General features: G+C 41.1%; 1 protein-coding gene across 1 annotated transcript in view; it reads left to right on the forward strand.

Moving 5' to 3' along the window:
* LOC109411464 (rho GTPase-activating protein 68F) overlaps positions 1–27,641 on the forward strand; it is a 114,427-nt gene that overhangs the window by 36,933 nt on the left and 49,853 nt on the right. The window contains exon 3 of the mRNA XM_029870196.2: positions 24,819–24,974. Within this exon, the coding sequence (XP_029726056.1) occupies positions 24,819–24,974 (156 nt within the window). The remainder of the gene's footprint in view (positions 1–24,818; positions 24,975–27,641) is intronic.

Consider the following 27,641-nt stretch of genomic DNA (forward strand, 5'->3'; position numbering starts at 1 on the left):
ACAATATAATTTGTTGTTGAACAGTCAAATTTATCCTTATTTAACGGTAGTTTATGGTGATTCTATTGGAAATTTTTATCAGGGAGGCTCTCTTTATGCTTATGCATTTTACAGTGTCCTTTTCAGGGCACTGATAAAACCCGTATGGGATATGAGCTCTTGTTGCGCTTATGCGTTCATTCCCTTTACAAGGGCACCCCTTCCTATTCCATCACCTTTCCCTTTTCATATTCGCATCCCTTGTCCCTTTCTCCCTCAGGTAGATTATGAAAAAGGCGATGGCACAAATGTCCCAGATGAAGGATAACGTGCCTCTGGAGCCGGCCTTCTGATCCCTGATAAGCATATAAAGTGATGGATATAGTGAAGCGAATAAAATACGACAGGCTGCGGTGGGCTGGGCACGTAGCTGCCATGCCGGAGGAACGACAAGCTAATACTATGTATATTCAGCAAAGAACCAAGAAAAGGGGCCATCGATTTTGTTGTAGACCGCGCATTCGTTGGCTTTTTTTGCTGTTGAGGAGTACCTAAGGACTCTTAATGTTCAGCGCGACTAGAAGCGATTGGCCCAGGACCGAGTTCAGTGGAGGTGATTTCTTCATTCGGCGTAGTCTCATCGCTAAGAGTTGTAGACCATCAAGTATCAAGTACGTATTAGAAAAGGCAGTGATAAATTAAAAGTAATGACCTGACTGCGGATCTGATTTCATTATACGAGTATTCATGTTTTACTTATCAGGTTTTTTGTACCCCTTGACATATTGGTTGGAATGTATACAGTACACGATGTGTATTATACATTGCATCCTTCAGCATGCCAAATCTGAAGCACGCTACTGCAAAACACTTCAGAACGTAGGCCTTAACAGGCCATCGTAGAGGTAACGTGCACCTAGAGTTCAGATCGACACTCCAAGTGTGTGCAGTGCATCTACCTACAATCGACGCAATGTGTTTCCTCCTACGAACGCAAAGCCGTACATACGACTATACGAGCAACTGTATTGCCCCCGAAAGATTTCTCATTATGGCCCGTTAGAAGCACCTGTTTCATAATCGATTACTTCTCCTCCAAATTCTTCTTGCACGTCAATCCGATTGCTGCTGCACTCGACAAGCCGCCAGTTCGGCAGTCAGTCAGTCAGTCAGTCAGTCATCAGGCGCCGCCCGCTTGCCGCATCGTGTAGCGGATGATGGGAGCATTCCGTTTGATAATAAAATAATGCATTCCGTCCCGTCAGACAGCACGCACCGCTCTTGCTTTCGATAGTGCTGGAAAATACTCCCATTACCTACAATACTAAAGTGTTGGGGCCACGACTCGACTGTGGGCGCATCTAGGAAACAACGATTTTTATTGAAGGTTTCCGACACTCTATCATGCTCCGGCCCTGACGAGAAAGAAATGCACTTTTGCAAGCAAGGCAATCCACCACGCTTTAAGCGCATAACGTAGTAAACTCGCTGGATTAACAAGGTGTGAACGGGTGCAATGGAAGTGCGAGGAGACAGTGAAGGTAAACTGGGTGCTGCTGCTGCTGCGACTGATGGGTGTCCACGAAAAAAAATGTCACGTATGATAAGTTTCTTTTAATTCAGTGATTTCTTACTAAAAGCTTGTTGTGCTAACTAATTAACGCCCAGCGATCTTGCTTGAGGTCTGACGCCTCAAACTCCCAGTGATCTATTTTCAGATACGTCAGTTTGTCTTTTTAGAAATTCTAAACTACATTGAAAAACATTGTCTTTGGTAAAGGTAGTCAGGACAAAAAGTGATCGGATAACGAACTAGTTGATACTAGGTTTATCCGCCTGTTGGCACTTTTGAATCTTACAAAATTTGTAATATCACCCTAATTTAATCACTTTTTCGGTTCCTAATTCCGTGTACACCATGCAAAACAAATTGAGTGAACTGAATTGGGAATAAAAAAAAGTTATTGGATTTAGGTGATATTACGGTATACATATTTCATTGTGTATTTTTATTTAATAATAAACTACCTTGACCGAATTCCGTTCACTTAAGCAGATGCATCAGGTATAGACCCCAGCTGAGGGCTGTAGAATACACATATTCTGCATTAAATATCTGTAATTGTGCTCAATTGTTTTTCTTTTTTGTTGTTATTTTATATCTCTGTATATTGCTAGAAACATATTATCAAGGGAGCAAGCCGCCAAAGTCTTTTTGTATGAACAAAAGTGTACGGGGGGAGGGGGAGTCTGAGATAACCAAAATTTGGTCTACGTGGTTTATAAACGTACTCTTTGCAACTCCATCCACGGTTTGTACAAGTGTTTATTCTATGCTATGCTAGCTGTTAAAATCTCTGTGATTCGAAAACTTATATTTGTTGAATGTGGGTAATGATCTGGTTAAACGGCACCTTTTCACTTTCTGGTTTGTAAGCATGGTGGCGCACTAAGGGAAGTCAGGTGACCAGAAATAGAAAATTGACTTTATTTAATTTGAAATGTGGGTTCGGTAGTTGAAAGCAGATCACTTGAACCAGTAAACCCTAGAACAGGAATTCTCAGACCTTCTGCCACGCGGTGCACTTTTTGGAAATATATTGCTTCGCGGTGCACCTAGTGTTTATTGAATCAGGCAATTTGAAATCTGTCAAATAACGCTGCCGTACTTTCTTAAGTGACTTCCATATGCATATACACTTGTCGTTGAGACACATCTCTTTGTAAGAGTTCACTACGAGTAGAGTAGTAGTTCAACTCGAAATATGTTCGTGCTTGGAATATCATTGGAAACAGCATAATTTCGAATGGTAAGACCAAATAATGGCAATTTTCATTGGATTCATAACGAAAACATCGGCTAAATCCTGTATTAATCCCCGGATGATGACTACGGTACGGTACGGTTTTGGTAGATGTTTTCTCAATATCTATACTGGATAGTGGAAGTGTAAAAAAATATTCGAAAATGGATGTTTACCTAAAGTTTACGCTACATGCAAGTTTTTGATTGGAGAGCAGGTTCTGAGATGACTAAAATTACATGGTTTATAACCAACCTGTAATCGTGGTTTGCTTTGATTTGTGTACACATATAAAATAGTTATTTATGCAACAAGTTGCAAAATGATGATTTTTTTCAGCACGAGTTGTACATTTATCCAACGAGGCTTGCCGAGTTGGATAAATACGACGAGTGCTGAAAAAATCGAGTTTTGCAACGCGTTGCATACAACATTTTTTGCAATTACGAAAAATACTCGCTCCGGATAATCTATATAGCTACACATACATGAAATCAAGAGGTACCACGTGGGAGCATCCATGCGCACCGGCGCAGTTTTTTGTTCGATCAGGTAGGCTATGGTGTTGAAGGTGCCACACATTTTCAAGCTCCGTCGTCGTCGTCGTCAATCAGCAACATAAGAAGGAGCAAAAGTAGCTTCAGCTGCTGCTTCTGCACCTGATCGACGGTCCGAATCGAATCGTTAATAGTCCTGATTTGGATTCGAGCTGCTAATTGGATGTAGGAGCAACAGGTTTATCTACGGATATCGCGGTAGTGGGCAAAATGTATGTGATGGCAAAAGTGCCGAAAAGTGCTACTTTTCAGCACTCTTAAGAGTGCCGAAAAGTAGTACTTTTCGGCACCTTTGCTTTAGTGAAGAAAAGTAGGCCGTTTTATCGTTGCAACCGCGAGTGAAAAGTAGGGTAATAAGCAACGTAATTGCAAAAAAATGTTTTCCAACACTGGTCAGAGCATGAAATCCCAATGAGATTGGGCACAAAGTGATCAGACAGCAGTTACATCAATTTAAGCGTATTATTCCCGAATTTTGCCAATCTTTGTGAAGATTTGCCAATTATTGAATTTATTTCAATAAAGCCTTCATCGATTTTATTGGACCTGATTGTAAAATTCTACAAATTCAAAAACAATATTTGCTCTTCAGGTATATAGAAATTTAGGGTCTACTAGAAATTTTGAGATCCTTCGTAGATTTTCACAGACCTGAATCGAATATATTTGGAACTCTACAACCACCTTGAATAATCTTGAATTGCCATTGTAGATCTTTACGGACCTCTACATTCATGCGCGGACCATTACAGATCTTCACAGACCTGCACAAGCACTCACGCTAAAACTGTTCAGCACTAAAATGTGTAAGACCTACTCATAAGTGCATAATTTCCAGACCACACAAAAATGCGTGACAGTTACACATTCTCAAAAAACAGCTCGTACACTCGTCTAGATGCGAAATGTTGATTTTTTTTTGTTTTCCAAGGTCACTAGTAAACCTAGCTAGATTGGCGTACAAACATTTTTGCGAATTTTACGATTTTGCGGACACTGGAGCTGATTTTGTAAATGTGCAAGGGTTACACATTTTTGGTGTAGTCTGGAAATTATGCACTTTTGTGCTGAGCGGCGTTAGCGTGCTGGTTATGGTTGTAGAGATATAAAGGCTTACACTCCATGGAATTCTTGAAAGATCTGTACCGTACAGCTCAGTACAATATTACATTTACTTGTTTCAAACGTCATGGGTCTGTGCATATAAAGAAGTTATTCATTGAACACTAGTTTCGCTTGTAGATCCTTTACCTAGATTTCATAGAGCTTTGGAAAGACCTAGAACATCTGTGGAATTCAAAATAGTATTTCATTATGTTGTGAGAATCTCCAAAACATCTACTTTAACAAAAATAACATCAACAAATCACAATAACTGTGCTTGTATATCAAAACAGCTTTTGGAGATACTGTAGAGCTCCCGAATTACTGTCACTATCTGTTTTTGATGACATCGACGATGGAGCTCCTCATTGGAGATGCCACCATGCACGAATCATATATCGCAGGCATCTATTGATGAAGACCTGCAGCCGTTGCATGTTCTCCACTGATACACACCAGGTTTCATTGGCGTATAGCAGCACAGATTTCACGTTTGAGTTAAAAAATCGGATTTTGGTGCGTCGACTGATCTGGTTGTTTTTCCATACATTTCTTAAACTCGCAAAAGCAGCCCTCGCCTTCTTGATCCGTGCACCTATGTCGATCTTGGTGCCGCCATGGGCCGCCATTTGGCTACCATGATATTGGAAGCTTTCAACATTCTCCACTGATTGCTTAGCTACCGTAATGCTGGAAGGGTTGACCGTGTTTATCCAACGATTTTGTCTTGTTGACGTTGATGGTAAGATCTGCCGCCGAGGAGCGGTTGGCAAGATCATCGAGCTTGCTCTGCATATCAGAGCGCCGTCATTAGTCAATTCACTGTTGTGCAGTATTCTGCACAATCAGACTCCAATCACTTCGGTGCTCAAAAGCAAGTCGCATTTCACTCCATGGCACACCGGCTGTTTAACGTACCTATGGCCAAAGAAGAATTCGAAGAAGAAAAATGCCGAATTTATTCAGCAGCCGAGGTGAATGGGTACGACCGGTCTTTTGTGGATAAAATAATTCCTCGTAAACACAAACGTAAAACACATCGCCACAGTATAACTACACTACAACCGGACACAAGAGAGGTGAAAAGAGTCAGCCTGCCATTCTACCCCAAAATAACAAACCCCATAAAAACAACACTCCACCGACAATGGTTACACGTTGTTCATAAAAGTGAGAACACTGCGTGACCTGCTTTGTAACCTTAAAGACAAGGTTCCACCTGACGAGCAGTCTGGCATATACCAGGTTCCCTGCAAGGACTGCCCGGCGGTTTACATCGGCCAAACCCGTCGGAAGGTCAAAGTTCGCATCAGAGAACACAGGAATGCCGTAGTGTCGAATAGGAACAACGAATCGAGCGTGGCGGCTCATACGATGGAATGGTTGGAATAGATTGGAATAGTGCGAAGCTCATAAAAAGTGTGAGAAAAGCTTCCCACTTAAGCACATGGGAGTCAATGTTCATCAGCAATGCCCAAAAACCGCTGATGAATGAAGACGATCCTCCCATCATGTCGAGTCTATACGATCTGATCGTGACGAATCGGCTGCAGTAACATTCTCTCTCTCCCCGGACCCGGATCAGTACGAACAACATCGCAATCAGTCGGACATTGTCCCGTAGATGGGCTGCATCGATCCCGAAACCGGTCGGCATTGAGGTAATTTTTTAATTATTTTGATGATTGTAAGAACCATAAGTGTCGTGTCTTGTCTCGCGTCGCGTTTCGTGAATGAGTCTTTCCTTCTCGAGAGCCGAATAGCGCTGACGGGCAACGGCTTTGGCTCCTTGTGTTTTTGCTCACTCTATCGCGGCTTTGGCGTTCCTTCGCTCCTCTATCTTCCTCCAGGTATCATCTGTGATCCACTGCTTTCTTCGGATGCGTAGCTCTCTCAAATTATTCTCGCCGGTGGCGATGAAGGCGCCCTTGATGGCGCTCCATTGATCTTCTACGCTTATTATTACATTGTACGAATCACAATAAAACTCAATTGTTTAACTTTCTGTTTTCTGGCGTGAAATTCGACTGGTATCTTTCGTTGCACCATCATTGCCATTTTCGGGTGAACTAGGGTAACGGTTGAATTTTGGACCCCTAGAGGACATTGGTTTGAATTTAATTCAAAATCAAACAGATTCAGAGGGTATTTACACGTAATGATGATGTTAGTATGTTCGTAAAAGCCTCCACTGTCCGTTAAAAATACCTACAAGGTCATTTCTGGCTGAAAATTTGATGAAAATATCTGATTTTTGAAGCATCAGTTTTCACTGTTTTGGACATCCCAATATATTTTGGATCCTCTTCAGTATATATTTTGGACAGCCGGTGTTTAAACTCGTTTGAAACTATTTTGGAAGAATTTGCCGCTTGAATATGCTGGGTCACATCTTAATTACTTGATTGACAAAGGCTGATTAGACGAACTTTGCAAATTGAATGCGCTAGAATGATAAACGTTTTTGTTTACATCTGCAAGTTTCCTCAGCATCGCAATCTCTTTTTGTAAACATGATGCGACACTCGCACGGATGACGAGATTTGCAAAAAACAATTTCAAGGCAAATAAGGATATTTCCAGTGAGGAAATGATTGCTGCCCGTGCAGAGCGATCTTATTTAGCGAATGATTCTAAAAATTTCCGCCATCTCATCATTAAACCTGTGTAAGTTGTGATAATAGGACACAGGGGGTCCAAAATATATGGGGGTCCAAATTATATTGGTTACCCTATTTATAGTGAATTAGCTGTCCCGGCAAACTTTGTCTTGCCAATCTTTTGGTTTGACAGCTTCTGAGCTCATTTAAGCACCGCACTCTAGATTGATTTAATTTCGGTCATGTTGATTTCCATCCCAGCTCATGGAAAATCAACACCTTATCAATTTTGTTACTTTTCCAGTTGATTTTCGTAGCTTTTTGTACATATAAACACAGCCAACACGAATACAAACCGGACCGTGCAAGAGTCAAGCTGATCGGTTCATCCGTTCTTGAGTTTTGTTGCCTCAAAGGGTCTTCAAACTCAGTTTTATATATATAGATAGACTAGCTGTCCCGGCAAACTTTGTCTTGCCGTCTTGTGGTGGTTTGACAACTGTTGAGCTCAAAATAGCATGCACTCTAGATTGATTTCATTTCGGTCGTGGTGATTTCCTTCCCAGCTCATGGGAAATCAGTTCTTTATCAATTTTGTTACTTTTCTAGTTGTTTTACGTAACTTTTTGTACATATAAACACAGCCACCACGAATACGAATCGAACCATGCAGGGGTCATGCTGATCGGTTCATCCGTTCGTGAGTTTTGTTGCCTCAAAGGGACTTCAAACTCATTTTTATATATATAGATAACCCCATCAGTAATTTATCTCGAACAAGCTACATAATTATTTTGTGAATAAAAACTCAGTGCTCAAAAATAAACATAGATGGTGCACTTGATGGTGCATTTTTTCCATGCACACCCTTTTTATAGAGTCCAAGACCCATCCGAAGGAGCCGAGAAGCTCGAAGTGAATTATGTTCGAGTTAGATAATCGCGTTCCATGTCTGGTTCAGTTTCATACCACACTACTAACATCACCGGCCGTCGTAACTTCTTGTTGTAGCTGACGATGGATGATGTGGGCGCGATTACTGTGTAAAACAACATCAACAACAACAACAGCAGCTCCACCTGTACCTTTTTCTTCAGTGCATAAATTATTCCATCAGCTGACTTGAACGCATATCGGATGAAAATGGAATCCCTGACGATCCAAGAAGTGATGGATCTCCAATGCTACACGCCAAACGTTTTCAACCCTCAAATGCAATAGGAAATTTAAGAAAAATGAATGACGATCGGATGGATGATAAAATCGGAACATTACTGTATTTGTCTAAATTGTTGGATATTCCAGCAAACTGAACGTCAGCAATTCGCAGCTCAAACAAAAAAAAAACCCTAATTAATCCACCTAGCGGTGATGGTGCCTTTCTCGTGCCTTCGAAAACACATTTCAACACAACTCAAGTGACATGTTGATGAATATCGTACTTTCATACGTTTAACTGAAATCTATTTCATGGCATCAGAGATCATATAATTTATCTGGTTTTTGATTTTTGAGCCTTGAACTCTTAAACAACAGCCGCAATCTTGAATTTTGAGCCGCCATTTAGGATTTATGTCCAGCAGCTTGGAAATTCTGGTCACTATTTTTGGACTCCAGACTTCTTCCCCATATCAGATACACCCATATTGAATGGTTTTAGAGCGTAAACCTCCATTAAACAGCTGACGGCTTGAAGTTTTTGCCGCCATCTTGAATTTTGAGACGCCATATAGCCATGTAGTGAACATTAGCGTGGGACACAAAAAGACATTTTACTCCTGTACACTTTTTGAGTTCCATTTTGGCCCCATATCAACTGTGCAAAATTTCAACTCAATCGGTGAAACTATATTTTAGCGCCAGCCGTTTTAAGTTTTCATACGATTTACTATGGAGAAAATCACTTTTTCAAAGAAAAATCGCCACAGGTTGCCCCTTAACCCTTAAAAATATATCGATGAATGCTTTTTATGGAAATTTTACGAGGAACAAACTCTCTGAAGACCGCAAAGCGATCTAAGGCATGTGGAAAAAGTTATTGACTGAAAACCGAATGGTATGCCAATGCTGTTTAACATGTAAGGAATAACAATAAATAATAAAATCTCGTCATTTTATCGATCGGGAAAGGCTTGATAACTTTTTCCACGAATGTCGCATCGCTTTGCGATTCTCGGAGGTTTGATTCCTCGTGAAGTTATCTACAGAAATCATTCAACGACTTATTTTTAGGGATCAATGGGTGACCGCAAGTGATTTTTCTTTGAAGAAGTAAGTTTTCCCCATAGTAAATCGTATGAAAAACTAAGAATGGCGGGCGCTAAAATATAGTTTCTTCGATCGATCTGAAATTTTGCACAGTTGATATGGGACCAACATGGAACTCCAAAAGTATACAGGAGTTGGAGTCTTTCTATTTTTTATATTTTCCCATATAAACCGTGTACCAGGCTAGTGAACATATAGCCTTTCAGTACACTTCGGTGCACGAGAAAGGCAAAACAATATTTTCAAGCTTCAATTCTGTAGAAAACTAAGATATTTAACTAAACCATTAGATTAAAAGATCTGTTTTTGATAGAAAATTAAATAAACTTTCGAATGAGGGTTAAAAAGCTGCGATAAGTTTGACCTTTTTCAAGTTATAGCCAGTTTGAGACAAGCAAAGTCAAAAACATCTAAAGTTAATTACTATGTAGCGGTTGAGATTTGACCATATGCGTACACATCACTCCTTAAAAAGTTTGCATTCACCCATCGGGACCCCCGGAGCCGGTTCCGGAACACTACCGGTTCAGATATGGACTGATAGCGTTTTCCTGCTAACCGTTCATCAGGTTATCGAAAATGTCGCTGTTTGTTGTGTCGCCTGAATGAGTTATGTTCAATTTTATATGCGGTCACTTCCGGCGGAACACCCAGAACCGGTTCCGGAACACTACCCGTTCATATATGATCTGATACTGTTTTCCTGCTAACCATTCATCACGTTATCAAAAATGCCGCTGTCGCATGCATGGGTTTGGTTCTCTTTTATATTTGACCACTTCCGGCGGGACATCTGGAACCGGTTCCGGAAAACTACCGGTTCTGATATGGTCTGAGACTATTTTCCTGCTTACCGTCCATCAGATTATCGAAAATGCTGTGGTTTGATGTGTCGCATGCATGGGTATGGTTCTCTTTTGTGTATGGCCACTTCCGGCGGGACATTTTTAACCGGTTCCGGAACACTACCGGTTCAGATATGGTCTGAGACTATTTTCCTGCTTACCGATCATCAGGTTATCGAAAATGCCACGGTTTGATGTGTCGCATGCATGGGTTTAAGGTTCTTTTTTATATTTGGCCACTTCCGGTGGGACATCCGGAACAGGTTCCGGAACACTACCGGTTCAGATATGATCTGATACTATTTTCCTGCTAGCTGTTCATCAGGTTACCGAAAATGCCGCTGTTTGATGTGTCATGTGCATGGGTTTAGTTCTCTTTTATATTTGGCAACTTCCGGCGAGGCATCCGGAACCGGTTCTGGAACACTACCGGTTCTGATATGGTCTGAGACTATTTTCCTACTTACCGTTCATCAGATTATCGAAAATGCCGTGGTTTGATTGTGTCGCATGCATGGGTTTGGTTCTCTTTTATATTTGGCCACTTCCGGCGGGACATCCGGAACCGGTTCCGGAACACTACCGGTTTAGATATGGTCTGATACTATTTACCTGCTTTCCATTTATCAGATGATCGAAAATGCCGTGGTTTGATATGTCGCATGCATGGGTTTGTTGCATTTTCATGTCTGGTCCCTCCCAGAGGTACCGATCCGGAACACCTAAATGGCCATAACTCCGGAACGGCTGGACCAATCCGAACCATTTTCAATAGGAAACAATGGGACTATATGCCGCGTCGAATGAACCGTCGGTCATTAAAATCGGTTGAGGTTTACTGCCAAAAAGTGATGTGAGTTTTTTGTACACACACACACACACACACACACACACACACACACACACACACACACACACACACACACACACACAGACATCACCTCAATTCGTCGAGCTGAGTCGATTGGTATATGTGACTCGACTCTCCGGGCCTTCTATTAATACTTTCAGTGACGTCCACACGTCTTAAAAGTGGACGTCCGCACGTCCCCAACTAGCTCACCTACCTCTTTATCTCAGGGCAAACAACCGCACTAGTGGAAACTCACCTGTACCTCTGCAACCGCCGCGAACAAAAGAAGCTGAAAATCAATTTCTCGGCTCACACAAGAAGCAAGGCAATTTTTAAGGCAAAATCAAAAAGCTAATTGTATTTAATTATTCTAGTTGATGGTTTTATTGGAAAACTCTAAAAGCACTTATTGGGAAAAGGAACGGACTCACTTGCTCACTGCTGAAGAGACGGTGTGATATCACCACCACGCGGTACCACGTGGCGCCACCGGTTCCCAACCGGTCGATGACGATTCGCTGGACGTCGCCGGATTCCTACCGGCGGATGGGGTTTCCTGGGTCTCGCCGGTCCCTGACCGGCCGTGAGTATTCGTTGGGCTTCACCGGTAATAACCGGACTTTGGAGCGTTCACCTCTCACGGAGGACTTTCACGGTGATTCGGTCGTGTGTTGACGTACGACCTTCGGCAATCACTGGATAGCACTAGAGAGGAATTTCTATAGGGTTTAGCTCACTCGCGGTACCTTACGAAAACGGTCTACAAACGCCGCGGTCAATCACCGTACCGTCTTTAACTTTGAACCGTATCGCGACCTCTCACTAAACGACCGGCCTCAACGTTAGCGATAAGGAGAACCGGGGCTACTCCTAGCCTTACTAGTAGGGTTAATAATCACTCCCACACTAGAAATCGTATTGTCTGTGAACTAAACCACTTTTTGCAAAATGCAACTAAACTTCTTCGCGGACTATAACTTTTGTCCGTAGACTTAAACTTGAATTTGGTCACTGCCGAAATAACACCTTGTTGCTTGTTTCACTATCCAGGATCAAAGAGCCCTTCCATGTGGCCAGGGCAGCCTTATATAGGTTTGCCCAACTATTCGGGATGAATAGCCACAATCATACAGCAATCGGATGATCCTATTCCAAAACCCACGTTCTTCGTAGCTAAGGCCGCATTCCATATTTGCTGGTGTTGGTCTTGGCGCCACCCGGAGAGAGTCGAGCAGTTTATCGCATCCAACTGTGCTACCTAGCTATGTTCGAATTTCGGAATTGCCCTAGCTCCTAATTGGCGAACCGTTTTTGAGAGAGCTCTCACTTGACGACACATCGTCTCTTTTTGCCGTGCTGCCAGCCTTTCCGATTTAATTCATTTTTTTTTCGGAAAGCGGCGTGATGGTCTATATCAAAATCGGTTGCCATAAAACTCAAAGTAGATTTAGCGAAATTCGATTTTTCTTTTATTTGGTTTTAATTAATTTAATATAATCCAAAATATTCTTGTGTGAATATTTACATTTAAATACAATATTATCTCAGGGTATTAGCAATACATAAACCGAGATATGAGATACAGCTTGTAAACTGCAGCGAAGGTTACAATGGTCCTCCTCCCAGTAGAAAAATTACTCAATTAGGGTAATTTTGTTGGGATCAGTCTTCGAGGAGATTGATCAAGGATACTCAATTCACGCTTTTCTACGGGATAGTAGGTCTGGATCATTTATTTGGTGGTTATGAAAACCTTTTGTTGTCGAGTAAAACGTTCAATCATATGTTTTTAAATCTTCATGAATTGTTTTGCAATATATTCATTCTACTTATTCATTATTTGGAAAACGACTTTCTCAAGATAAGAATTCATTATTACTCCCTCAACTTTGCGAGGAAACTTTGATATGTTTCAGGGGTGTACTGGTATTTATTTCTAAGCTCATTCATCCATTCATACAAATAACACTCAAGCGGGCCCTCCATTTCATACCATACTCAACCAGTCAATTACTTTTAAATTATCCTAAACGCTACTACTAACTGTACACTTCATAATGGCTATAACTTTACTCTAATCTACTACTAACTGTACACGCGACCGTTTCTGTTTGCCTTAGACGCGATTGTCTAAAGGTTAGGCTGAATCAAACACCTGATTCAAATTACCGAATGATTCTTTTCCGTGTCTTCAAATTTTAGAACTCTCGTATTCGAACTCTGCTATATTGAGGATGTGAACAGACATGCAGGCATATTCGAAAGAACTTGGCAACACTGTTTTCTTCGAAATAATTTTCTCTCCTGTCATCGTGAAAACGTGAGCAAAACATTAGGGGAACGTTCAAAAATTACGTCCAACATTTTGGGGGGAGGGGGGGTCTAAGAGAATGTGACAGTACGTGTATTAGGTATAGGAAAATAGCGTGACAGAGGGGGGAGGGGGGGTCTAGAAATCCCGAAAAACGATGGACGTAATAAATGAATCTTCCCTAGCTAGCAAAGTTTTCCTGCTTGAAGAAAAATCTTGGATAATTGGATATTCCTACCTGATCGTGACACGATTTTTTCGAACTTTTAGCTTTCATTAATCTCTTCTCTCTTTGTAGTGATTGAATGGACTCTTCAAAAAGCTGAGATGAATGGGACTCCAACTGCAAAAGATTGTTTACAAACCAAAGACGATTCAGTGTTTGCTTCGGAATCGTTGCTAGGACGGATTTTATTGAAACTCGATTAGATCTACGATTGAAGAACCAGACAAGATTATTTACCTAGTCCTTTGGAAGCTTACGCGGGTTTCAAGTGTGAGGCATGCCATATGCCCAAACTTTTTCCGTTTGTATCTTCGATTTCGTACGAAGACGAGCCAAGTTTAGATTTCACCCGAGCGGGCAGATACATGGAGCCATATTTAGCATTGTAATTTTGTGCAGCGCTAGATTGCTTCATGTTTCGATAATAAATACCTTGGCCTATTTCATAAGCTTTGGCATGCTGTCGGTGCCTAAGATTATATCTATGTTTACCGGTTTCGTGAGCCTCTCTGAGGTTCTTCTCTACCACCTCGTAGATCTTATCGAACAGTGTCTTTTGACTCTGAGATCGTTCTTCAAGAGTTTGATCTTGTTCAGAAGACAATTCCTTATGGTCTAAACCTTTCACAAATAGCTCATGGCCATGAGTGATAAAATAAGGGGTCATCTTCGTCACCGAATGGACTGAAGAATTAAGAATGGTTTCGATTTCCGAGAGCTTTGAATCCCAAAGTCTCTGATCTTCTTTGACATAAGTTCTTATGGCTGCGTTTACTGTGCGATTTACCCTTTCTACTGGGTTCGCTTGGCAGTGATATTTGGCATTTAGCCAGTGTCGAATGTTAAATCGATCCAAGAGTGATTTGAACTCCTTGGATAAAAAACATGAGGCGTTGTCCGTGATGATGACCTCCGGGGTTGAGTTACGGAAAAACCATTGATCTCGGACTAACGTACACAACGACGAACTACTAATTTTCCTAACAGGGGTAAGCATAATCCATTTGCTAAATAAATCTAGGATTACTAAAATGTATTGGTAACCTTTCTTGCTTCGGGGCAAGGGACCAATATAGTCCATCGCAATGATTTGCCAGGGGTGTTTGGTTATCCTTTGATCACCCATGAGGGGAACAACGGGTACGGAAGCACCTTTTACTTCTTTGCATGTAGTGCATTCCTTGACATATTCCCGCACTTCGGCGGCTAACCTTGGCCAATAATACCTCTGTCGGATTCGATCCAGGGTCTTATCAACTCCAAGGTGCATCGCTTCGTCGTGATTTTCACGAATGATTCTCTCCCGGTCTTTTACGGGTGGAACGAATTTCCATTCGAATCGGTGATCATACGGTTGATTCGGAGTGGAAACAAATTTGTATAGATTTTCGTTTTCAATTCGGTAGTCTACGAAATCATCGGGGTTGTTTCGTACTTCCTCGAGGGTCTTTTCGTACCAGGAAGAAGCTGACCGGGTTTCGACTAGAGCAATGCTCCGGGACAGTGCATCGGGCACTATGTTGTCCCTTCCTTTTCGATGGACAATGTCCATATCATACTGCTGTAACGTTAGGCACCAGCGGCTACAACGTGATGCAGTCTTCCACTTTGTAGTCATTATGTGGGAGAGTGCTGAGGAGTCCGTAATCAAAGTGAAGTGGGCTCCTTCTACATACCCGCGGAATGCCTCAATCGCCAACAAAGCGGCTAGAGTTTCTTTTTCGCAAGCATGATAGTTGCGTTGTGGGGTCGTAAGTTTGTGTGAAAAATAGGAAATTACCCTTTCAGAGCCTTCTTGCTCTTGAGTTAAAATTCCAGCCACCGCTACGTCGCTGGCGTCGGTTTGGATGCAGAATTCCTTGGAAAAGTCAGGGCTCATGAGGATTGGAGCTGTTATGAGCTTTTCCTTTATGGCACAGAAAGCTTCTTCGGCCTGGTCATTCCATCCTAGAATTTTGCTCTTCGTTTTGAGCAGTTCGGTTAAAGGCGCAGTTATACCACTGAAATCTTGGATAAATCTGCGGTAATAATTGCACATGCCCAAGAATCGGCGTAATTTAGTTATCGTGGATGGGCGCTCATAGTCTACTACTGCTTTAATTTTCTCAGGGTTTGGTCTTAAGCCTTGGGTTGACAACAAGTAACCCAAAAATGGCAATTCGTTTACGCCGAATTTGGACTTCTCTATGTTAATAGCGAGGTTTGCGGCTCTCAACCGCCTAGCGACCTCTTCAAGCAATTTTATATGTTCCTCCAAGGACTCACTCACGATGACTATGTCATCCAAGTAGACAAAAACTCGTGGTTCCAGCTCCCCGTGTCCTAATACTTGGTCCATCAGACGGGACAAGGTCGCCGGGCTGTTTACCAAGCCAAAGGGCAAGCGAGTAAACTGAAACATTCCTTTGCCTTGTACACTGAAGGCAGTATACCGGCGTGAGGAGGCTTCCAGGGGTATTTGTAGGAATGCCTCGGAGAGGTCAATTGTGCTAAGATATTTAGCTTTGGGCAGTTGTCCTAAAATCCTACCAGGGTGTGGGAGAGGGTATGCGTCTCGCACGGTACGCTCATTAATCTTGCGAGCATCAAGACATACTCGTACTTTCCCTGTAGGTTTAATTACCGGGACAATATTTAGGGACCAATCTGAATGGCATCTCTCTATTATTCCCACTCGAAGCATCCTCTCGAGTTCATCAGCCAACTTTTGTTGGACTTTCGGAGGGACGGTATACGGGTACTGTCGAACAGCTGGTTTACTCTTCCACTCATCCGAAATCTCAATTCGGTGAGTAATGAGCGGGGTGGATGAAATTTCTTCCTTGTTTGCGACTTTAAAGAGCTTTTTAACCTCTTCTAATCGTTGAAACTCGGATTCAGTCAGTGAAGAACTAGCCTCCTCGTGGGTTGGAGTCTGTTCTTCAACTAAAGCACACCGTTGAATGGCTGGAGATATTTTGAATCTTTTCCAGAAATCCATCCCGAGTATGCAATCTAAAATTAAGTTTTCGATTACATATGTTGAAATAATACGCACTTGGTTATCAAAGGTTATTGGAATAAATAATTTACCCAACACCTGTAGTTGGGTCCCGCTGGCTGATCTAATATCCACGGGTCTTTGGAGTGCATGTAGCTTTGGTTTGTTAAGTTTCGAGTAAACCCGATCACTTATCAGGGTTAAATTACTACCTGAATCGAGTAAACCTTTCACTATGCAGCCATACAGCTTCACTTTCGCGTATGGTCGATTGTCATTTGGTATTGAATTAAGAATTACTTGTACTTCTGGATCCTCTTTTGAGTACATATCCGCTGAAGTGGGTTCAAAACATTCCAACGGTGTAATCGAATTCTGGAAAGAGTTTACGCGGAGGACGTTGACGACCGGCGACTTTTGGTCGTCTGCAACTCGTTTTTTAAACAATACGGGCAATTTTGGGTGTCGAACCCTTTAAATCCACATAATCTGCAAAACAGACCTTTGCTTGATCGGCATTGGTCAACAGTGTGGTTCGTGTAACGACAAAAAATACATTGATCCAGTTGGGGTGGTTTGTGAGCCGCGATCAAACTGTCTAACGTACGAATACTCTTAGAGCTTCCCTCTCGCGGGTCTTCCTTTCCTACTGGAGGCTTGGGCGCGGAATCATTAGAAATTGAAGATTTCTTCGGATTCGGTTGTGGTTTTGGAGGTTCCTTAGCTGCTTTGTTAGCGCTGTTGGAAAATTTTTGTTTGGAATTTTCAGACCATTTCTTATCGTTAGGTCGAACATGTTGGGATTTCACATCTGGTTTTCCCGATTTACTTTGACTAATAACATTGGTCGACTTTTCTGAGCCAAACATTTTATTATACAACGAAAAATTTGAAGCATCAATCTGTCGACCTGCCTCAACTAACTGTTGCAGGGTCGCAATGGGTTGCCACAAAAGATACTTTTTGTAGTCGCTTCGCATATTACGTTTCACAACGTCCAGTTTCTCTGAGTCTCCCATCTGTACCGTCATCGATCGAAAATGTTTATCCATATCGTAGTAAAAATCCTGAAACGACTCGTTTCTTTGTTGCCTGCGTTGGTACACCTTTGAGCGCACTAGAGAGTCTAGCTCTGGGTGTACGAACGATTTTCTCAGCTCGTCCACCATGTGGTTCCAATCTCTCAACAGTCCACTAGAACTCATCGACATGAACCAGTTCAAGGCAGGTCCAGTGAATAAGTGAAAGGCTGAGTCGAACAGTTCCTGCTCTGAGATTCTCTCAGCGAGCGATAACTGTTGCACCAGCACTAGGAACTCATTCAATCCACTACCTTGATCGGTACCTGCGTATTTCTCTAGTTTCCATTTAGAGACTGGCAACGACTTATGGCTGTATGCCGGCTGCTGAGGAACAGTTGGGATAAGAGGAGGCACCACTGGAGCAGGAATTATCTGTGGGTTGATAGAACCAACTGGATTTGAGATTGGGGCTGATTGTATCACTGACATGGGTGGAACAGCCGATACAACTGGTACCGTTGTCGAAAAGGGTACTTGAGTTGCATAATACGAAATCGGAGGATATGGTTGATACGGAGCATTTCCGTAGTAATTCGGATACAAGCCAGCATAGGTATGCATGCTGGGGTACGTTCCCGAATAAGGAGTCGGGTATCCAAAAGCGGACGACCCGTGAGGCAAACCACCAAACACGTGGGGTGCCGAGTATGCGAGTGAAACGTTTGGAATAGTACCTGCTGTGGTGCTCTGTGCATTGGAACTAATCAAGGGAGGGTGTGCACTAACTGTTGCTGTAACTCTCGGAGAGCTCAGAACATTTGTCACTGTAGTAGAGGGGTTCGAAAAATGAGTATTTGAAATTGAGGTTACGTTCGTCGTTTGGGTAACCATCGGAGATTTTATAGTGCAGCTTGCTTGTGAAGTCTGCTTGAATTTTCGCAAATGATACAGCTCATGCTCGAATGATAGCATTGCATCTCGAACATCCTTTTTGAGATTTCCTGAACTATTCGACGGGTCTAGGCATCCTAACCTCTGCAAACACTGAATCAGGTCCATATCTTCTGAATCTACCGTCGCGACGCTTTGGCCGCTTGTCTGAAAACTTGGCGTAGCCGGTACCATTTGAACGTTTGGCAAAGTAGAGGGAACAGTTAACAACTCTCCGATAAGCAAGTCACTTCCCTCACTATCCGTTTTCTGTCGGTCTCGCTTCTGATAAAAGAAGCGGTTTAATAAATCTATGATTTTATCGAGAAATGCCTGCAACGTATCCTGCCTTTTATCATCCATGTATTGCTTCAATCTGCCTATTCTGACTCCTAAATGCAGCAGTGAAGACTGACAACGTGTTGGTACAGTTTTCACGCCAACCAGACTATCAAGAGTATGGTTATATTTATCTACACACGTCGCATAATCGTCTTCGGGATCTAGCTCATATTTCACACTAATCACCGCGCGCGTTTCTCGCTCCTGTTTCAACGCTTCTCTGAGATTTCCTCGTTTTCTGACCATCTGCGCGCCTTCTTCGCAAATGATTCCTCTCACATGTAACTCATAATCGAGTTCATCCTCATTCAAGAAATCGACACGAAGATCGCAAAAATGCGCCTCCAAATCTTCAAGGCACGTGATCTGACTACTACCTGCACTAGCCATCGCTTGCAAATTTCGGTACAAAGTAAATGAAAAAAATGAGCTAATAATATGTCCAGACAACTAGAAACACACCAAAGCTGATAAAAAAAACTCCGCACACGCTAATTTGCTAGAAAGCCGTATCGCTGTTAAATAATAAGAAGATGAGCATTCGCAATGACCATGAGATTTATATATTTTTGAGATCACGCCACCCGAGAACAAAAGGTGTTTTTGTGGCTATATTGTTTTGCCGTTTTGCTTGCTTTTACCGATCAAACAGACTTTCCTATCGCTCAGATAGCTGCTAAAAGAGATCGAATAGCAATCTGATCACGAAACACTGTTAGAATGAGGGTTCGTGAGTCTCCCCTAGTGCGGATAAAATTGTGAGGTTAAGCCACACAATTTGAGATTTATCAATTTTACGAAGGATCGCCAATTAATACTATCGCTCCTGTGAATTCCGTCGGACATGGAAAACGGAAGCACGATGGATCTATACAGTCTGAACTAGCTGGGCTGACACGAGAAGAGCGTAGGAGAAGACGACGAGCAACATTGAAGTACAGAACAGCACACGCTACACGTGAGTATGGCAAGACTTGTTTAGGAAATCAGCAATCAGTTGTATAATACATAAGATAATAGATATGTATAACTAATCGAAAGTTCTTTATATATAATATTTACAAAACGCTTGCCATTATTCTAATATTTTGTTTTTTTTTTTAGGGGAACGAATTCGTGTCGTGCCCCACGTTGGGCGCCAATTAATACTTTCAGTGACGTCCACACGTCTTAAAAGTGGACGTCCGCACGTCCCCAACTAGCTCACCTACCTCTTTATCTCAGGGCAAACAACCGCACTAGTGGAAACTCACCTGTACCTCTGCAACCGCCGCGAACAAAAGAAGCTGAAAATCAATTTCTCGGCTCACACAAGAAGCAAGGCAATTTTTAAGGCAAAATCAAAAAGCTAATTGTATTTAATTATTCTAGTTGATGGTTTTATTGGAAAACTCTAAAAGCACTTATTGGGAAAAGGAACGGACTCACTTGCTCACTGCTGAAGAGACGGTGTGATATCACCACCACGCGGTACCACGTGGCGCCACCGGTTCCCAACCGGTCGATGACGATTCGCTGGACGTCGCCGGATTCCTACCGGCGGATGGGGTTTCCTGGGTCTCGCCGGTCCCTGACCGGCCGTGAGTATTCGTTGGGCTTCACCGGTAATAACCGGACTTTGGAGCGTTCACCTCTCACGGAGGACTTTCACGGTGATTCGGTCGTGTGTTGACGTACGACCTTCGGCAATCACTGGATAGCACTAGAGAGGAATTTCTATAGGGTTTAGCTCACTCGCGGTACCTTACGAAAACGGTCTACAAACGCCGCGGTCAATCACCGTACCGTCTTTAACTTTGAACCGTATCGCGACCTCTCACTAAACGACCGGCCTCAACGTTAGCGATAAGGAGAACCGGGGCTACTCCTAGCCTTACTAGTAGGGTTAATAATCACTCCCACACTAGAAATCGTATTGTCTGTGAACTAAACCACTTTTTGCAAAATGCAACTAAACTTCTTCGCGGACTATAACTTTTGTCCGTAGACTTAAACTTGAATTTGGTCACTGCCGAAATAACACCTTGTTGCTTGTTTCACTATCCAGGATCAAAGAGCCCTTCCATGTGGCCAGGGCAGCCTTATATAGGTTTGCCCAACTATTCGGGATGAATAGCCACAATCATACAGCAATCGGATGATCCTATTCCAAAACCCACGTTCTTCGTAGCTAAGGCCGCATTCCATATTTGCTGGTGTTGGTCTTGGCGCCACCCGGAGAGAGTCGAGCAGTTTATCGCATCCAACTGTGCTACCTAGCTATGTTCGAATTTCGGAATTGCCCTAGCTCCTAATTGGCGAACCGTTTTTGAGAGAGCTCTCACTTGACGACACATCGTCTCTTTTTGCCGTGCTGCCAGCCTTTCCGATTTAATTCATTTTTTTTTCGGAAAGCGGCGTGATGGTCTATATCAAAATCGGTTGCCATAAAACTCAAAGTAGATTTAGCGAAATTCGATTTTTCTTTTATTTGGTTTTAATTAATTTAATATAATCCAAAATATTCTTGTGTGAATATTTACATTTAAATACAATATTATCTCAGGGTATTAGCAATACATAAACCGAGATATGAGATACAGCTTGTAAACTGCAGCGAAGGTTACACTATCAAAAAGTCATTTTTGGAGTGATCATATAGCCTTTCCAGTACACTTAGTGTATGAGAAAGGCAAAACACAAAATTTTCTGACTACATAAACTTAATGTAGTGCGTATATATTCTAACAGCATAGACAATGCAATAGTTTTGTGAAATTAATTTGGCAAAATTTACTGCCACTTTAAAACAATCACTGTTGCAGTTATTGAAATCATACGTAGCGAACTATTAACCCTCTAATACCCAAATTTTTGATTTTGATCTTAATATCATTTTTCGTCATCTAAAATCGTTTTAAACATGTTTTGGAAGATGATTCTTTTTAATTCTCGATTTCGTGAATTTCAGTTTTTGATTTTTCTAATTTTTATTTTTGAACATCCCCACACTTTTATATTTTTCCTGGAAGCAAATTTGGGGCACGGATTTTTTGAGATGGAAACATTTTGAGATTTTATGATTATTGTTGAAATATTATTATTTTAAATTTTTTTCACAGAAAATTTTATTTTCCGTGTAATTTTAAGGAAAATAATTTTAGAGTGTATTCGATTCCCTTAAATTGTTAAACAAGGATAGAATGATTTGGGAAAAATTTAAAATATGTTAATTGTAGCGATTCAATACAAAATAAACAATGACTTCTAAAAGGTGACTAAAACATCAATTTTTCAATGATTTAAAAAAATGTAAATACGCTTTAAAATACACCAAAAACCATTTTGAGATATACAGAACAGTCCTAAATATCAGCCAAAAATATAAAAAATTTGATTTTCCACGAAACAAAAATTACAAAAATGCTCAAACTATACCCCGTCTAAAGGCGGGATTGGGTATTAGAGGGTTAACCTAAGTGAGTATGACGCCCAGTGGGAAGCCTGAATTTCTTTCGATTTATGATAATGGAAAACGTAACCCTTCTTCGTATGAGAGCATGGATCGTATGTTTCCACTTTCTTTGCGAACGACTTACGTAGTAGGGTGAAGCAAGAATGAGTCGGAAATGAATGAAATTAAGGCGAAATTAGTCCAAGGAAAACAACCCATTCAGCAGCGCGGTGGGGGATTGGCGCCCGATCGACCGACCGACCGACAGGTGTGTTGACTGGCCTAGGCTGGCGCTGCCTTTGACTTGATTTGCACTTTAGGGTCAAATATCAACCAACAGCGGGGGGTGTTGAACCCTGTGGTTCTTAATCTACACGAGCGTCGAGGGTGGAAGTTGGATAAAACTGTTGGTTTTCAATTCACATTACCGGCTTGGTTTGCGTGCCAAAATACTTCTAAATATATCGCAATCACCCATCGACCAGCTTCGGGCATCCATTTAGCTCAGCCGATGAACGTGAAGCTCTACGTCTACAGCAAGACAATGTTGATGGGTGGGTTCGATTCCCGGTACAGTTTAACATCTTTTTGTAATGGGATTTCCTTGACCTATCTGGTCATAGAGTATCTTTGTGTCTGCCACACTACGAATGCAAAAAGTCGTATCGTATATCCTTCATTTTCAATCGATCTCAAGATTTTCTACTTATTAGGTTTTTATCGAGTAACTCTTGCGATAGTTAAGTCTCATAAAATATTTATAAATTGCTGTTTACAGTTTCAACAACTACAACCAGTTTTGAATAATTAATAGACGGGCTTGGTAGTCTAGTGGCTACCGCTTCTGATTCGTATGCAGAAAGTCCTGGGTTCAATCCCTGCCCGAGCAAAGTCTGACAGCAAATTGAAAACAAATTTTGATGTTGTGATATTGCAAATTATGATAACTCAGGTTGTTGTTGTTTTGGTCGTTTTAACGGTTAAAACATCAAAAATGAGAGCAGAAAAATGTTCCCGTAACAGCAAGTTGAAAACAAATCCTGCTATCAGTGATAGCAAATTGATAACTGTTTTTGCTAACAGTAAGAAAAAAATGGAAAAATCGTTAAATATAAAGGGGTTTTTCGTTAGATATACAATTCTAAATGCCATAAGATAATTACACTAATAGTATATTCTTAGAGTTATTATACAAGGTAGCTAAGAAGTTTTGAAATACCTTAACAACTTTTTTTATAATAGTTTGAAGTGATAGCAAAACGAAATATAAATTTGTAATCAAATTTAGTCAAGACAATCTTATATCAAAATGTGATATCAATTTGCTGCTGAATACAAATCGAGTTTTCGATTTGCTATCATTTTGTTGTTAGCCTCTGCTCGGGTGGCCCGTCCCATTTCTCCTATTTTGTATCTTTCTATGTACTTTCTCCTTCCTCTCTACATATACAACTCATGTATATTCATATATTTGTTCATAGACTTCGCTAGAACCAGAAACGGGTCGAAAACATTCGTTTTCCTTCCTTCCAACTTTCACTGCACAGTATCTATCAGCGAAGACGGTTAATAACAAGACAGACATCTACCCTCTTGCTCCATATACTCTGAGAACTTCAAGCACACTAGCGCCGCGAACGACTCCCGAGATCAACATAATTAATAAGTGTGTGTGAGATGCTACAGCTTCCGTGTACGTATTTGCATGTACACGCACACAATCATGTTTAATGTTCCTGTGAATCGTTGAGGGCGTTTCAACCTTGTCGCCTGCGATAGGGTGGGAGCTGTCTGTCTTGTTATTAGACGTCTTCGCTATCAGATAACGCATACAAGTTATGCAATCATGTGAACGTTGCCGCACATCTTTAGAAACTCACAATTCTATCACCTTACATCTGGCATCCACACACCAATGTGTGAACCCATTGCCAACCATATCTCACCAACATGAATTTGTGCAGACGCAGAGGTATGTTCGGTCTGATGTGGATACACATGATTGCAATCATTACTTCCTTCTCCTTCACCACATTGACCTGCATCCTGACGTGGCAGGAGCAACTGTCGCCTAAAATAGAAGATCAGCTGGTCTGGCGATACTGGAGTAGCATCTACGGGCGGTCTATCAAGCTCAACTGTAATCAGGTTATCTATATATATAAAAATGAGTTTGTAGCTTCTTTGAGGCAACAAAACTCACGAACGGCCGAACCGATCAGCATCACCCTTGCACGTTTCGATTCGTATTCATGGTGGCTGTGTTTATATGTATAAAAAGTTACGAAAATCAACTCAAAAAGTTGGAAAATTGATAAAGTTCTGATTTTTATGAGCTGGGAAGAAAATCAACATGATCGAAATCAAACCAATCTAGAGTGCGGTGTTTAAATGAGCTTAAAAACTGTCAAACCACCACAAGATTGGCAAGACAGAGTTTGCCGGGACAGCTAGTATTAGTATACACTTGAATGAGTAGTTACGATCAATATCTTATGAAACAAAAACTGTGCTGTAACACCAATAAAACTGACTATCTTTTTTTGGTTTCCTAACAATTGCAGGTGCCCCATCGCTGATGGACCATGGAGAGGATCCACATCCCAGCCTGTCCGATTGGCACGACTACGAGCCAAACTTGGAGTTCGACGATACGGAACTGTCACAAACGGCTCCGGAGCCCGGGGGCACGGTTGTGTTCGATGAGGACAATTTTTCCGGTAAGCTTATTTCGGAGTTGATTCGCAAGATATGAAACCGCTGTTGCTTAGAAAACGTACATTCCCAATTGATTCAATCGTACCTAAATGAATTGAAGACCTTAAAAACAGCAACTCGTGCGTAAACGATCATCATAGATATGTAGATACGTGCCAAAAATAGTCGACTCGTGGAAATTGTTTCCAGCCTATAAACGTTTGTTGTAGTGATTCTCGAGCACGATACGGATCGCCGGTAACGGGAGGGAAAATTTATACCATTGAGATAATTTTCGTTCTATCGGAGGGAAAATATCCGCAAACAATCTTCCATGCATGAGAGTCTATTTTTGGGATACATATAGAGAGAGGGGTGCATTATGAGGTCTGGATTTTCTATTCGCGAAATCAAAAACCATCAGAGAAGGGAATGTCCAAAACTAAAGAAAGACTTAGAGGGAGAGAGAGAGAGAGGTTCGCCAGGATGTGAACGTGCCAAAAAATAACAGCCAGCGTGTGCTTGGTGGGTAACGATTTCGAGAAGGTATATTTAGGAATCAAATGAATATTTATTGAGCATTTTTATTTAATTTTCGGTACGGCTTCACTTGTTGAGTTGGATGGTTTCAATCGTACATAAATTACTGCTCTGTTGGTTTGATGCTTGCCTTGTAGTTAGGCAGATGAATTAAAAATTTATTGCATTAGAAAAACAAGAAAAAGGCGAAACAATATAAACACATTGTACGAAATTTATTTGATCTATTTTTGTACTTTTGTTTCGTTTTTATTATTATGAATTTTAACTTATGTGAACTTTTCACTGGTTTAATAAATATATCCCACACATTCAATTCTATTGCCTGTACTTTTTTGATGAAAATAGAACAACAGACTATTTCAGTAGTTTCGATAATTGATTTTACTGCGGCTCAGTACATCAAGTGTAAGTAACATGTGCAAAAAGTAAATCCATTTTTGCTGTATTCAGCTGCTCTAATTTCGTAAAAAATAATTACCGAATGCGGTATTCAAAATTAAAAAAAAAAAACGTATTACTTTGTTACGATATGATAGTGGTAGAGTACTGGACGAAATAAGGTGCGCATTGGCTGTTTTTCATACAAAATGCTCATGTTTAGGGGGTCGAATCTCAGCTTGTAATGCACCGATTGATCCCAAATTTTGTTCGTAATAACTTGAAATATGATCTGTGAAAAAAGAAAATATTTCTGAGCAAAACTTTTTAATATATCGCCAAATTCCTATTTCAAGAAAAATTGAGAAATTTTGATTTTGGAATAATTCCGAAATTTCAATTTTTAGGTAAATATATTCTTTTGCAAAGTTAGTCTAACGAAATACACAACTTTTCTGAACAAACCATTTACTTCAAGTAATCCGTTAACAAAATAATTAAATTATCTCAATTCAGTTATTTTTCTTGAAATGAGAGTTTTACGATATTTAAAAAAGTTTTGCTTAGAAATATTTTCTTTTTTTACAGATCAATTTTCAAGTTTTCACGAATGTCCAGATAAAATTTGGGATCAATCGGTGCATTAGAAGCTGAGATTCGACCCCCTGAATATGAGCATTTTGTATGAAAAACACCAATGGGCACTTTATTTCGTCCAGTACTGTATCTTCCCACAATATTGTGTGTTCGTATACGTTGCATTACAAAGCATTAGTTACTGATCATAAATAATGAGCAAAAATCAATGGATCACTAAAATAACTAAAACGGCCGCTATGAAATGAACAGATAGCGCCACCGTAGCCTTGTGTGTTTGACGTAACTCGACTGCTGTCACTGTGTTACTGTCCATATACGATGGCGCTTTTGTTTTGATGCGGTGAGTAGCGGAAAAGTCGGCTTCAATGATCCATTGTGATCAGCAAAATTTATCACGCCAGATACACTGAAAATATATTTTGTTTCATTGTACGAAATCACTCGTCATGTTTACAAATGCCATTCGTTGTTTTCTGCAACGAAAAGCTTCGTAATGTGAATGAGTTCTTTTCGTACAAAATTGCTCCGACACATTTTTCTGTCTCTTTTTTTGTCGGAATGACATTAAACATGCTTAAAAAAATACCACACGTTCGTCCACTTGGATACAACAGGCTTCGAATCACGTATCTTCTGATTGATACCTACCAGTGCTAACCACCCACATGTGGGCGCTTGTTGAAACCATCCAAAAACAACCAGAACGCTTTCCACTTTGGTTCTGTTTATAAATAACCTTCACTTCCAACCGAGAGCATATTTCCTTTCCTCTTCTCGCACACGCACCGTCATATGCTCATGAAAACAGGTTGCTTTGTTTTCTCGCGATCCAACCAAGCGTCAGTGAGGACTGCAAAACTTTGTTGCATTCTACGAAGCAAAATTTTCCTTTTACGCATGGTTAGTAAAAAACGTATGACATTTGTATGTTTTGTTTTATTCTACACAGAATGAGCAAGTTGACCGCGTGTCGGATTCGTAATTTCGTACATGATACTACTCCATTTGTATTGTTTCAGCATGGTGGTACGAATGGACCGTACATTATACGCAAATTGCTTTCAATTTACGAAAACTAGTTTTACGAAGCATATTCGTTGAGGTTTTACGAAAGAATATTCTGAGTGTACGTGTCATATACCCATTAGTATGGGACACGCTTTTATGGG

Source organism: Aedes albopictus, chromosome 2 (assembly GCF_035046485.1).
Source record: "Aedes albopictus strain Foshan chromosome 2, AalbF5, whole genome shotgun sequence".
Lineage (NCBI taxonomy): Eukaryota > Metazoa > Arthropoda > Insecta > Diptera > Culicidae > Aedes > Aedes albopictus.